The sequence below is a fragment of the Aspergillus affinis genome (assembly GCF_023601865.1).
Source record: "Aspergillus affinis strain CMG 70 chromosome Unknown NODE_4_length_623078_cov_86_301200, whole genome shotgun sequence".
NCBI lineage: Eukaryota > Fungi > Ascomycota > Eurotiomycetes > Eurotiales > Aspergillaceae > Aspergillus > Aspergillus affinis.
The window spans coordinates 230362-244182 of record NW_026515785.1 but is presented as its reverse complement, the minus strand read 5'-3'; the positions used below and the strand labels follow the sequence as shown (position 1 = coordinate 244182).

At 53.1% G+C, this 13821-nt stretch overlaps 5 protein-coding genes across 5 annotated transcripts; 4 read left to right on the top strand and 1 right to left on the bottom strand.

The window, feature by feature from the left end:
* Positions 1 to 232: 232 nt before the first annotated feature.
* On the top strand, positions 233 to 789 carry mbf1 (multiprotein-bridging factor 1; the record flags this gene model as incomplete). Its single annotated transcript, XM_053103110.1, has 2 exons — positions 233 to 388; positions 481 to 789. The coding sequence occupies 2 exons, from the start codon at positions 233 to 235 to the stop codon at positions 787 to 789; spliced, it is 465 nt and encodes a 154-aa protein (XP_052960536.1).
* Positions 790 to 1423: 634 nt separating this feature from the next.
* tif34 (translation initiation factor eIF3 subunit i) lies at positions 1424 to 3065 on the bottom strand (the record flags this gene model as incomplete). The annotated part of the gene is made up of 4 exons (XM_053103099.1): positions 1424 to 1783; positions 1842 to 1958; positions 2063 to 2581; positions 2931 to 3065. 4 exons carry the CDS (start codon positions 3063 to 3065, stop codon positions 1424 to 1426), a joined length of 1131 nt encoding a protein of 376 aa, XP_052960535.1.
* A 260-nt stretch (positions 3066 to 3325) lies between these two features.
* On the top strand, positions 3326 to 6660 carry KD926_007969 (C-1-tetrahydrofolate synthase; the record flags this gene model as incomplete). The annotated part of the gene is made up of 5 exons (XM_053103088.1): positions 3326 to 3692; positions 3762 to 3782; positions 3853 to 3890; positions 3954 to 6481; positions 6552 to 6660. 5 exons carry the CDS (start codon positions 3326 to 3328, stop codon positions 6658 to 6660), a joined length of 3063 nt encoding a protein of 1020 aa, XP_052960534.1.
* Positions 6661 to 7732: 1072 nt separating this feature from the next.
* Positions 7733 to 9859, top strand: KD926_007968 (NADP-dependent isocitrate dehydrogenase; the record flags this gene model as incomplete). The annotated part of the gene is made up of 7 exons (XM_053103077.1): positions 7733 to 8047; positions 8412 to 8422; positions 8489 to 8522; positions 8583 to 8721; positions 8780 to 8816; positions 8876 to 9375; positions 9435 to 9859. 7 exons carry the CDS (start codon positions 7733 to 7735, stop codon positions 9857 to 9859), a joined length of 1461 nt encoding a protein of 486 aa, XP_052960533.1.
* Positions 9860 to 10445: 586 nt separating this feature from the next.
* KD926_007967 (uncharacterized protein) lies at positions 10446 to 13789 on the top strand (the record flags this gene model as incomplete). The annotated part of the gene is made up of 8 exons (XM_053103066.1): positions 10446 to 10574; positions 10632 to 10668; positions 10732 to 10799; positions 10856 to 11229; positions 11309 to 11376; positions 11450 to 11844; positions 12696 to 12812; positions 12863 to 13789. 8 exons carry the CDS (start codon positions 10446 to 10448, stop codon positions 13787 to 13789), a joined length of 2115 nt encoding a protein of 704 aa, XP_052960532.1.
* Between the last annotated feature and the right edge of the window lie 32 nt (positions 13790 to 13821).

The following is a 13821-nucleotide window of genomic DNA, read 5'->3' as shown; positions in this document are numbered from 1 at the left end:
GCTAACCAGAGTAGGGCTAGCGCGATTGGCCATAACGGGACTCCGCCATCCCAGGGCTCGAGAAGCTTCTGTGTCATCGATATAAATTCGGCGGGCTGAGAACATCCCTTCTTCTGAGCCACACAAAACATTTACACGACCTGAACGCCACCTCACACCCTCCACTCTCCACCCCCACCACGACCATCACCAATACCCTTAATCCTCTATAATCGTTAGACTCTCTTTCAAAATGAGCGACTGGGACTCCGTTACTCGCATTGGCGCTAAGAACCGCGGCGGCGCTGCCCCTCGTGAGACCGTCGTCAAGGGCAAGAGCGCTTTGAACGCCGCTCAGCGTCAAGGCCTGGTCATTGGAACTGAGAAGAAGTATGCTAGCGGCAACTCTGTATGTGCTTTCTATCTTTATTTCCCTCCCCTTCGTCTAGATGGAGTATCTTTTATCGTCCCGGTAAATCAGCGGCTAATCAGATTCCGTAGGCCGGACGCTCAGGTGCCCCCGAGGGCCAGCACTTGACCAAGGTCGACCGCAGCGACGACATCGTCAAGCCCAAGACCGTGGGTTACCAGGTCGCAGACGCCATCAAGAAGCGCCGAAACGAGGAGGGCTACAAGATGACGCAGAAGGAACTTGCCACCAAGTGCAACACCACCCCCGGTGTCATCCAGGACTTCGAGAAGGGTACCGCTACGCCCGACCAGAAGGTCCTCAGCGCCATGGAGCGCGTGCTCAACGTCAAGCTGAGAGGCGCGGACATCGGGAAGGAGAGATTCCCTAAGAAGAAATAAATTCGGGAATGGCTTAGAAACGACTCTCTTTTCCTTTCTTTCTGCTTTTTTTTTTTTTTTTTCTAACATATCCCGGGATTTTGACCTTTTTGATGTCTTTCCCCCCTTCATTTTCGGTTGTTACGTGACGCAACATGTGCAATGAGGATTTCATGTCTGTTTTGTTATTACTTTCTGCTGGTCGGAAGAGCGCTGGCCTGGCATTAAAATGGGATTTTCCTTTAAAGAAAGATCATCTGATAAACCGTGGTGTGCTTCTTATTTAGTTGGGAGACCTTGGTGTTGGCTTATGTCTAGATCAATTCATAGTTCATAGAAATGCTGCCCAGCAAATTGTCAATGAAATTCAAATATGAAGCAAAAATAGTAAAATATGAACTGGTGAAAGTAAAAATTGTGTTTTTTATTAGGACACAGAAAGCGACCAAAGAAAAGGAAATGGTACCAACTCCGATTTATCATGGAATCAAATGAAATGAGAAACTCATGCCCTAAAGCCACCCACACCCCCCTTTCGTAAACCACGTCTGTCTTGCTTTTTCTACTTTTTTTCTTTCTTGAGTAATAAATGTCTTTGCCTCATAACACATACGTATATGCGTAGAATAGAAAAAACCTCGATTCATCGACCAATTTACCGTCTCAGCTGCTCCCGCTCGACTTCGTACATGAAATCAAAGTACCCCTTGTCGAAGTGATGGACACGGACGTAACCGTCCTCTCCGCCGGAGGCGTAGGCGGTACCGTTGGGGTGAGCGTGAACGGTGTTCAGGGGACCGAAATGGCCACGGACACGGCCGATCTCGTCCTCGAAGACCTTGTGGTAGAAACGAGCTTCGAATTTACCCTGGCGAGCAGAGGTAGTCGTGACATCCATGGCGGCCTGACCACCTCCCAGGATCACGTACTCCTTCTTGGCAGTAATGGTGGCGCTGTTCAGGGGCGTGTCGGCAACGTAAGTCTTGAGGATGGCGAGGTTACGGGTGGAGATGAGCTAAGTACGATGGTTAGTTTGCATGGCGCCGAGCAGAATATCGCAGGATAGAACGTACTTTGGCAGATTTGTCTTTCGAGGCGGTGATGAAGTAGGTGCGGTCTTCGGAGAATTGGATGTCGTTGATCTGGTGGTCGAACTCGTGAGCCTGGACATTCTCCAGCTGCTCACCGGTCTAGAACGTCGAACACAGTTAGCACTTGTGCGCCGATATTTCTCAAAGGGACATTACGCCGGCCGAATGCGGCAAATGGACCCCGGGTTCTTCGAAATGCGCACCTTAGCATCATACTGGCTGACGCTGCCGTCCTCGTGGCCGGCGATGATGTACTGGCCCAGATAACTCCAGCCCGCAACAGTGGCCTTGCTCTCCGTGCAGGTGATTTTGAGGCTGGGCTCCTCGGCCTGAACCTCCAGGTTGCCGCCCTGACCGTCTCCGTAGTTGATATCGAGCACGGCGATAGTGCCCAGGAAACCCATACGCTTTTCCGTCACAGCCAGCAGTCTGGTTCCGTCGGGGGTGAATTCAACGCGCTTCACGGCCGTGGGGAAGTCCCACACCTTCACGCACTCGCCGGTCTTCACGTTCCATAGTCGCACGGTGTTGTCTGCCGAGCCAGTCGCCAGGAGAACGGTGTTGGGACTCACGTCGACCGTCCAGATGGCACCCTGATGTCCGTTGTAGGTACCGAGTCGCTCGCCGTTAGCCGACCACCAAGCACACACAATTTTATCCTTTGCCACGGAGAAGATGAGATCGCCATCGCGGTTGAATTTGATTTGGTTGAGGGACCGTTCCTATAGGTAGGGTTGCCTATCAGTACATCTGAAGCCTCTTTCAAGGTGGAATGAAAAAATAGTAAATCTTCAACCCGGGCAAGCACGCACATGGCCCGAAAGCAAAATAGGCCTCATATTGGGCCGACCAGGGTCTGATTCCGGTGGAGGCGACGAAGAATAAACTAGGGGAGATCACAGAAAGATCGTCTGTGACCGAAGATGTCTAAGATGAGGCGGAAATGCTGGCGGGGTGCTGGACTGCTCTCCTCGTCGGCGTTGGTTAGACTAGTGAATTTCTTCGCACAGTCCGGGCTCGCGCGCCAAGACCTTCCTGTTCGAGGCCGTCTGTACGGTAAATCTCACGTACGGGAACAATGCTCGGCCCGGTAACAATGGACTGATTGCACGTGATAGACTCTAGCCCTGGATTGACGGTCGTCCGCATCTGGCCTAGCGCCGAGATGCCGGAAATTACTGGGATGACATAATCCCGTCGTGTCATTTCCTCGGGAAAATTCGATATCAAACTGCAGACAAAGGACTGTTGCTATCATAGACACCGGTAATTTGGGGGTTTCTTATGGGTTTATTGTAATAATAGGAGTGTCTTTTTTTTTGTTTGTCTTTGCTCTTGCGTGTTACTTGTTTGAATTCTGGAGTTGGGATCCTGATTATTCATAAGTATTATTGATTGCGGTGCTGGATCGACCTAAAAGTGTTCCCCTATCTCCATCCACTCCGCCCGAGGAGAACCTGCAGTTGATGCCATTTCCCCCCGCCCGTTCGGCGACCCTACCCCGCTGCGCTGGAAAGGCAAAGCATTGCTCCCGTCATTCGTACCTCTCACCTTACCACCTTCCCTCTCTCTTCGTTCCCTTCAATTCTCGATTTCCCTCCCCTCGACGCCGGACCCAGCCCCTCGTCACTGGTACTGCGGGGTTTCAAGAGCTTACCTGTGGATTCTTGCGCTCTCCCCACCGGCTGTTTTCCAGCACTTCAGCTGCCATGGCGGCCACTAAGATCGATGGCACGCAAATCGCCAAAAGCATTCGGGCGGGCTTGAAGACTGAAATCCAGGAGATTCAGCAGTCTAACCCGAGGTTCAAGCCGAGCTTGGTGATTTTTCAAGGTGTGTAGTCCTCCTGAACGTTCTGAAGCTATACCGGGATATGCAGGACGGCTGACGGAAACAAACTAGTGGGCGACAGATCGGATTCGAGTGAGTCTAGTCCATCGGACTTTCATGGGCCTTAGGTTTGGTGTGGAGACAAGACTAATATGATCTAAAGGCACCTATGTGCGCATGAAGTTGAAGGCTGCCGAGGAAGTACGTTGTCTTTCCTCACACGTCACGCAAATGCTAGCATACTGACAAAATCGTTCTTCAAAGGCCGACATCCTCTGCAAAGTGGTCAACTTCCCCCAGGCTATCAGCCAGCCTGAGATCCTTCAGGAAATCACCAAGGCCAACAATGACCCCTCTGTGCACGGCATTCTCGTCCAATTGCCCATCCCTCAACACCTGTCCGAGCACACCGTCACTTCCGCTGTTGCTGATGAGAAAGATGTCGACGGATTCGGTGCCATCAACATTGGAGAGCTGGCCAAGCGTGGTGGCCGTCCGCTCTTCGTTCCTTGCACACCGAAGGCCGTGATGGAGCTCCTGCGCGTGAGCGGAGTCGACCCGGCGGGCAAACAAGCGGTGGTGCTTGGCCGAAGTGACATCGTTGGTAGCCCCGTCAGCTACCTCCTGAAGAATGCAGATGCTACTGTGACGCTGTGTCACTCAAAGACCCCGGACATTGCGGCAATCGTGAAAAATGCCGACATTGTGGTGGCCGCCATTGGTAAGACGGAGTTTGTCAAGGGAGAATGGCTGAAGCCTGGTGCCGTCGTCATCGATGTTGGTATCAACTACAAACCCGATGCTTCCAAGAAGTCTGGCCAGCGCCTCGTTGGAGACGTTGACTACGAGACCGCCGTCCATGTTGCTTCGCAGATTACCCCCGTCCCCGGCGGTGTTGGCCCTATGACGGTGGCCATGCTTCTGCAGAACGTGGTCAACTCGGCCAAGGAGTATTTCGAAAAGCAGAAGGATCGACAGATCACTCCACTGCCACTGAAGCTGGCCCAGCCTGTCCCCTCTGACATTGCGATTTCGCGTGCCCAATACCCTAAGGCGATTACCGACCTCGCCTCTGAAATCGGCATTGCCCCTCACGAGCTCGAGCCGTATGGCCACACGAAGGCCAAGGTTAGTCTCAGCGTCCTCGACCGCCTGGCCCATCGTCGTAACGGAAGATATGTCTTGGTCTGTGGCATCACCCCCACGCCTCTTGGAGAGGGTAAGTCGACGACTACCCTGGGTCTCACTCAAGCCATTGGTGCGCACTTGAACCGCATTGTGTTTGCCAACGTCCGACAGCCTAGCCAGGGCCCTACCTTTGGTATCAAGGGTGGCGCTGCTGGCGGTGGATACAGTCAAGTCATTCCCATGGATGAGTTTAACCTTCACCTGACTGGTGATATCCATGCCATCACGGCTGCGAACAACCTTCTTGCCGCGGCCATTGAAACCCGCATGTTCCACGAAGCTACGCAGAAGGATGGGGCGCTCTACAAGCGATTGGTTCCCGCCAAGAAGGGTACGCGCCAGTTCCAGCCCATCATGTTTAAACGATTGAACAAACTGGGAATTACCAAGACCAACCCCGATGATCTTACTGAGGAGGAGATCAACCGTTTCGCTCGTCTTGATATCGACCCCGAAACTATCACCTGGCGTCGCGTGTTGGACGTCAACGATCGACACCTTCGGGGCATCACCGTCGGACAAGCTCCCACCGAGAAGGGCTTGACTCGCGAAACCGGCTTCGATATCTCCGTTGCTAGTGAATGCATGGCCATCCTTGCGCTGAGCAACGGCCTCGAGGACATGCGCGAGAGGCTCGGACGTATGGTTGTTGCTACGTCCAAGAAGGGCGATCCGATTACGTGCGATGACATCGGTGCTGGTGGCGCTCTTGCGGCGCTCATGAAGGACGCTATCAAGCCCAACATGATGCAGAGCTTGGAGGGTACCCCCGTCCTGGTTCATGCCGGTCCCTTCGCCAACATTAGTATCGGAGCCAGCTCGGTGATTGCGGACAAACTCGCGCTGAAGCTGGCGGGTACGGAGCCCGACGAGGACCACGACGCCAAGACTGGTTTCGTGGTGACCGAGGCCGGATTCGACTTCACCATGGGTGGAGAGCGATTCTTCAACATCAAGTGCCGATCCTCCGGCCTATCCCCCGACACCGTGGTGATCGTGGCCACCGTTCGGGCCCTCAAGGTCCACGGCGGCGGCCCCGAGATAAGCCCCGGAGCTCCTCTGAATGAGGTCTACCGTACGGAGAATGTGGACATTCTCCGCAAGGGTTGTGTTAACATGAAGAAGCACATCGAGAACGCCCGCCAGTACGGAGTCCCCGTGGTGGTGGCTATCAACCGGATGGAGACCGACACGGATGCCGAGATCGCCGTTATTCGTGAGGAGGCCATCGCTGCGGGCGCGGAAGATGCAGTTCCCGCCAACCACTGGGCCGAGGGCGGAGCCGGCGCGGTGGATTTGGCCAAGGCTGTTCTTACCGCCAGCTCCAAGCCCAAGGACTTCAAGCTGCTGTACGAGACCAGCGGCAGCGTGCAGGAGCGCATCGAACACATTGGCAAGACTATGTACGGCGCAGACAAGGTTGAGTTCAGCGAACTGGCGCAGAAGAAGGTGGACACCTACACGGCGCAAGGCTTCGGCCACCTTCCCATCTGCATTGCCAAGACGCAATACTCGCTCAGTCACGACCCTGCCTTGAAGGGCGCCCCGACCGGATTCACCGTTCCCATTCGGGACGTGCGCCTGGCCGTGGGAGCTGGATATCTGTAAGTTCTTTTTTTCCCCCATTTATTTTCAACGGTCTGACATCACGCTAACTCTTTTTTCTCCTTGTAGATACGCTCTGGCCGCTGATATCCAGACCATCCCCGGTCTGCCGACCGCACCGGGTTACTTGAACGTTGACATTGACCCGGAAACCGGAGAGATCGACGGCCTGTTCTAGACGTAGGCTCTATTTCTGGTCTGATTCTCTGTATATTTCTGATTTGATTCTCCACCTTGCTATTATAACCTTTTACATTTCTTTCTTTGTCGATACCATGCGGTTCACATTTACATTATAACGGGAACAGCATTTGCGGGCATTATTTACTTCAACGTATACAAGCATGACGAAACCACGGCGGCGCCCCCTGGGAGCGGAGGGCAATTGGGAGGGGCGCAATTTCAACAAAAAATGGAGTTGGAAGACGGCTGGGCCAGGCGATTGATGGATTAGATATGACTATGACGCTAGAGAGGAATACATCACTCCGTAGACTGGAGTCATGATTAGTGTCTAACAGTTTTTCTCACTTGGATCAGCGGCGGAGTTGGACTAATTGTCCCCGAAAAAGGCGACTTCGGTGAAAAACAAGCCGGGCGGAGTCTGCGTTACCGCGGGAAACGGCGGTTAGCGAAGGGATGAGGTAATCCTCGTTATACTTCGTCCCCCCTGCAGGGCAACTCAGACGGACAGACAGCACCGAGCAGGGTGCTGCGTAGACGGGCGGAATTCGGATGGACCACCCTAGGGATCAACTGAGGTCGAGTTCCACGACTGCAGAGAGTGCAACACCGCGTAGCATCGTAACGACACCGTAGAGAGCAAGCAGACGAACGGGGAGGAATCCACCACTCCGGCCGGCTTCGGCGTGACCTGCAACGGTGGGCGGAGAGAGTCAAGTCACCGGGGCAAAGGCCTTTTCCTTTGGGGATAAGAGTCTCTTCTTTTCTCCCTGACCTTCCCCCCTCCCCTTTCTATCCTCTCTTCTCCGATTCTCTCGACCTTCCTTTTCCCCAGACCAGCAGAAAATACATTTGCCGGACGCTCCGATCTCCCCCATTTATCCATTATCCGCGAACGGGCGCTTCCGATCCTCCACCGCCCGCTCCTTCCAGCCGAGAGCTTCAGCTGCGCTTTTCCCTCGGGTATTGTCTGCTCGTCCCAGATTCCGTTGGATATCGCCTCGTCTAGTCGATTTGCCATTACCGATTGTCCCTCCGCTTGGGCAATCCGATCACGTTGAACCGCCATGATGAACTCTCTTCGGCTGCATTCCGCATTGGCTCGCCGCTCCCCTCTGGCTGCCCCTCCTACCTCCACCTTCCGCGCGCTCTCTTTTACTTCTTCTTCTCCCCTTCGCTCTGCATCCTCTGCTTCCTCTTCTTCCTCTTCTTCCTACTCTACCGCTTCTCGCTCTCAGAGAACTCTTGCGTCCGCTTCGACCGCTCTTCCTCGTTCCGTTGGCTCTGCATCCCATTGGTCCTGGACCCAATCCCGCAACATGGCGACCGAAGCTCCCAAGATCAAGGTTAAGAACCCCGTGGTGGAATTGGACGGAGATGAGGTACGTTGTTTTGACTCCCTTGTTCTAAAACATTTTTTTCTCAATTGAAACTTCTGTCCCGTCGGCGTGGCGTGGTATGCATTTATATACCCGTCCTGCGATCGACTCTGCACATTTTCGTCATGAAGCCCGAACGCGGGGAAATACGCCGGGCGTTCTCTTTCTTCCGAGGCTCGACCAACGAACATGCGCGCACTCCTCTTTGGCACATGTGGCTAACCATACCCCTTCTTCGGTGGCTTTAGATGACTCGAATTATCTGGAAGGAGATCAGAGAAAAAGTAAGTCCCGCCCCTCTTGCGTCATGCGCTGCCGTCCCGTTCCGACCTTGTGAAACTTGACTAACTTTGTCTGCGTTGCATAGTTGATCCTGCCGTAAGTTTAATTCTCCCCGTCTGTCGTCCTTTGTCCGGGGACATCGCAACTGAGAGTCGACACTAGTTACCTCGATATCGACCTTAAGTACTATGACCTGGTACGATCCTCATCCCGACCCGTTGAAGGGCCAGTGTGTTTTTATTAACTCCTCTTGCAGGGTCTCGAATACCGTGACCAGACCGATGACAAGGTCACCGTCGAGGCTGCCGAGGCCATCAAGAAGTATGGTGTCGGTGTCAAGTGCGCCACTATTACCCCGGATGAGGCCCGTGTTGAGGAGTTCAAGCTGAAGAAGAGTAAGCCCCAACGGTCCTGTGGGCGCAATTGACTTCGGGAACTAATCGTCTCGTGCAGTGTGGCTGTCTCCCAACGGTACTATCCGAAACATCCTGTATGTCCCTCGTTGCCTGCCACGATTTGCACTTGTTTTCATACTAATCCATGTACTAGCGGCGGAACTGTTTTCCGTGAGCCCATTATCATCCCCCGTATCCCCCGTCTGGTGCCTGGCTGGACCAAGCCCATCATCATTGGCCGTCACGCTTTCGGAGACCAGTACCGTGCCCAGGACCGTGTGATCCCCGGCCCCGGCAAGCTGGAGATGGTCTACACCCCGGCTGGTGGCCAGCCGGAGACCGTCCAGGTCTATGACTTCAAGAGTGGTGGCGGTGTTGCCCAGACCCAGTACAACACGGACGAGTCGATCGCCGGTTTCGCCCACGCCAGCTTCCAGTTGGCCCTGTTGAAGGAGCTGCCTCTGTACATGAGCACCAAGAACACCATCCTGAAGAAGTACGATGGCCGCTTCAAGGATATCTTCCAGGAGATCTTCGAGACCACCTACAAAAAGGACTTCGATGCCAAAAACATCTGGTATGAGCACCGTCTGATTGACGACATGGTGGCCCAGATGGTCAAGAGCGAGGGTGGATTTATCATGGCCCTGAAGAGTAAGTTGCTATTCTCTCTCATTCCCGGGGAACGTGCAATTCTAATCTGAGCTATATAGACTACGACGGTGACGTTCAGTCCGACATCGTCGCCCAGGGCTTCGGCTCGCTGGGTCTGATGACCTCGACTCTGGTTACCCCTACCGGCGAGGCGTTCGAGTCCGAAGCTGCTCACGGTACCGTGACTCGTCACTACCGCGAGCACCAGAAGGGTCGCGAGACCTCCACCAACCCCATCGCCTCCATCTTCGCCTGGACTCGGGGTCTGGTGCAGCGTGGTCAGCTCGACGAGACCCCCGATCTGGTCACTTTCGCCGAAGAGCTTGAACGTGCTTGCGTCGAGGTAGTCAACGAGGAGGGTATCATGACCAAGGATCTGGCTCTGGCCTGCGGGCGCAAGGACCGTGAGGCCTGGGTTACTACCCGGGAGTACATGGCCGCCGTCGAGCGCCGACTGAAGTCCAACCTCAAGCCCCGCCTTTAAATGCTTTAGCGATGTTTTGGAGTCTATTACAATACCATTCTTAGCGCGCGACTAAATCGGTCGCACTCAGTCACAGAGTTGAGAAAGAGATGCACAGCAGTCTTGTATATTGGAATCAAAGAGCTTCCTCCCTTGGGAGTGAACAAGGATGAACCGCCACTCCCTTTTTGTGGGGGTTCCTTTTGAATTTTTGTATAGGGTTTGGTTTGCTCTTGTTTCTGTGCTTTTCTTGATTATTCTTCAAGTGCCATGAGATATCAATGTATGTGTCAACTAGATAATGCAACAATGAGGTTTCGCTCACAGCCACGCGCAATCTCGATCTTCCTCACAAACTCGTACCATGGATACTCGCCTGGCGCCCGCATTCCTTGACGCAATTGACTCGGGTGTTGGACGTCATTCCCGGCGCCGCCACGCCAATTTTTGGCCTTTTTCATTTTGCCTCCCTTGGGGTTCGGTGTCGATCGCGCCGAGCCAGGTAAAGGATATGGCAAATTGACCTTCAAACTTTGTACAAAAACCACCAGCCCATTCAAGCCATGTGCGCATCCCCGAGCTCAAGTGATCCCAATCACATCGCACGATGTACGTACTGGGCATCGCGATAGCCTTCTTTTCTGTGGCGGTGGTGGTCGTTGCCCTGCGGCTGTTCACTCGCCTGTATTTCATTCACACCCCGGGCTGGGATGATCTGTTCATTGTCCTGTCATTGGTATGACCTGGAGCAGAATCGAATCCGGTTTACTAGTACACGCTGACCAAATGGCAGATTGCGGATATCTTCTTTTTTGCATTCCTAGTAGTCGGTAGGCGCTGGCTCCCCGTTCCTGAGCAATTGCGAGGAGAAAAATGCTGACCGTATGCAACAGAGGTTCATTATGGCCTGGGGAGGGAGGCGGCAACGCTGGACCCTGAGAGGATTCGATCCCAGACGAAGGTAATTTTGCCAGTTCACGCTGTGCAACCGCCCCTTGGCTGACCGAGTACCAACAGGCTCTTTATATTACGATCATATTGTATAACTCGTCACTTAACCTGACCAAGATATCTATGATTCTACTGTATAAACGCCTTTTCCCGACCCATCGCTACCAGATTATCCTTCATATCACCCTAGCCTGCGTTGTCATTAGCGGCCTCTGGATGGTTTTCAGCGCCATCTTCTTCTGCGTCCCCGTCCATGCATTCTGGGACCCCAGCGCCCCGCAGCACTGCCTGCCCAAGTCGGTGGTATGGAGCCTCAATGCCTCCATCCAAATTGTCAGCGATTTGATCATCGTGGTTTTGCCGATGCCGGTCCTCACCCAGTTACGGCTCCCGAAAAGACAGAAGACAGCGCTCATTGTGGTCTTTGCGCTGGGGCTTTTGTAAGCAAGAGACTCGCCCCTGCCAGCTTTATCAGAAATTGGACTCTATCTAACGTTTTCATTTCTTCATCTTCTACAGTGTCTGCGCAACTAGCGTGGTTCGTCTCGGTACAGTGATCGAACTGATCAAATCCGATGACCCTACCAGTAAGACCTGCCCTTCTCTTCCAATCCTCCCACCGCATCCCCAATACCATGCTTACCATCGTCATCAAAATAGAAGCCAATGCCCAGGCCGCCCTCTGGTCCTTCATTGAAAGCAGCGTCGCCATAATCAGCGCCTGCCTGCCCCCGCTCCGCCCCCTCCTCGCCTACTTCTTCCCACGCTTACTCCCCCCTCGCCTCCGCAGCTCCTACGAGCGTGAAAAGACCACCTGCCAGACCCTCGAACTTTCCAACCCCTTCAACTTCACCAACACGAGCTACTCTGCCAGTGTTACGGGGAACGTCTCGAGTCATCAAAACAATATCTTCGCCGACGGGGACTCTACCCATTGTCCTCCCGAGTGCGAGGGTATTCATGTGGTTAGCGAGTTGCATTTGGAGACTGCCTCGATTGACGCGGTTGAGGATTATCATTCGTATCATCTGTCGCCACTGTCGGTGTCGAATTCGGTATCGGATTGGTAGAGATAGATGTGGTTTGCTTTCCTTTCTTTCCCCTTTCTTTCTTTCTTTCTTTCTTTTTTTTTTTGTATATAGATCTGTATTTGATAATATCTAGCAACCCTTGGGGCTCTCCTTCCGGTTTAAATTTATTTCCTCGCCGCTTTTACTTACCAAGTAGAATTGGAGCATGAGCCCGCGGGGCTGTCGTACCAGCTTGTGTGCACCTCCGCATCGATGGTTCCGGATCTGGTCCTCCATCGTCCGGCGGATCTCGAACAGAAAGGAATTAACGCAAAGATAGTGTCACTGTGCAGCCGATGGGCACGAATTAACTTGATACTTTTCTAGACTGGACCATGACTGGCATTGGTGATTGCAGATGGTGATAAGGGCGGGGTGTGGAGTCCAACATGGGGACGGAGGGTCCCCGTCCCCACTCCATGCGCTACCTATCGCCCGTTACCGTTCAGTCCGATACTACGAACATTTGCTTGTCCGGTGTTTGTATCTGTCAAGAGATGGCATCAAAAGAGGGAACTGATAGCCCGATACCTTATCTCCAGCTGACCATGCCGGGGGCGACAACTATGGAAAGGCCGCAATTGACTCCACACATGTCCCTATCTCAAAGGCGAATCATGAATGGTAGCATTTTCCCAAGACCCATTCTCCCCCGGGCTTCATCCCCGCCTTTCGCTGGCGTAGGGTTAGTTGACCATGAACTGAGTGCCGGAGCCTAATATGCTATAAGTATTCCCTTGGACATGGGATCGATAGTTGAGTCACTCTTGTTGTACCTTAACAATTCTCAGTTCCATGATAGTCATTCAAACATGTCGGAAAACACCCAGACATAGGACCCTGAATCGCTGGCACGGAAGCCCTCTAAGACCATGGAGGGCGATAACTCGGCAGAGGCAACCACCGATGCTGTGTTTGGCGAGATCACCGACAGTGGCCCAAACTACCGAAACGTAGATGCCGAATCAAACCCATCCAGCGTCATCCCAGCTGAGTTTATCAGCTTGGATGGATAGGAACAACTGCATTGATGATGAAAACTCAAATCGGGCTCGGCGTTCTATCGATTTCTGCAGCTTTCGATGTTCTTGGTCTGATTCCAGGAGTCATCTGCCTCTTAACAGTGGCCGTGATTACAACGTGGTCAAACTGGATTGTTGGCTTTTTTAAACTACGCCATCGCCAGGTCTATGGGATTGACGATGCAGGTGCTCTGATGTTTGGACGTATTGGACGCGAAGTGTTTAGTACTGCATTCTGCCTCTGTAAGCAACAAGAGCTTCCGGAGATCTCATCACGGCGAACTAATGGGGATGGTTTCTTAGACTGGATATTCGTTGCTGGCTCTGGCATGTTGAGTACTTCCATTGGTCTCAACGCGATCTCGTCCCATGGAACCTGCACCACTGTATTTGTTGCTATCGCTGCATTGACCGGATTTATTTTCAGCAGTGTCCGCACGCTGGGCAAGATTAGCTGGATCGCTTGGTTTGGGCTAAGTAGCGTCACAGTAATCACCGTCACCATCGCCGTTGGAATACAAGACCGCCCCGCGGCCGCTCCAGCAACTTCTCCAAGCCCATGGCACTCAGACTACAAGACCACCAGTAAACCTCCATTCTATAAGACCGTTTCCGCAGTCTCGTCTCTTGTCTTCGCGTACATCGATACTGGAACCTTTCTCCCTATTGCAGCCGAGATGCGAGAACCCCGTCATTACACTCGATCCTTACTCATCTGCCAAGGTGTAATCACTGCTACGTATCTGGCCATTGGGATCGTGGTCTATTATTACTGCGGCTCATATGTCGCGTCCCCGGCATTAGGATCGGCGGGTTCTCTGATGAAGAAGGTTTGCTACGGCCTGGGTCTTCCGGGGCTCATAGTGAGCACGTTCAATAATCATACTAGGAATGATCCGTCATATTGAAACTGAACCAATCATTAATAGCCCTACCAAAG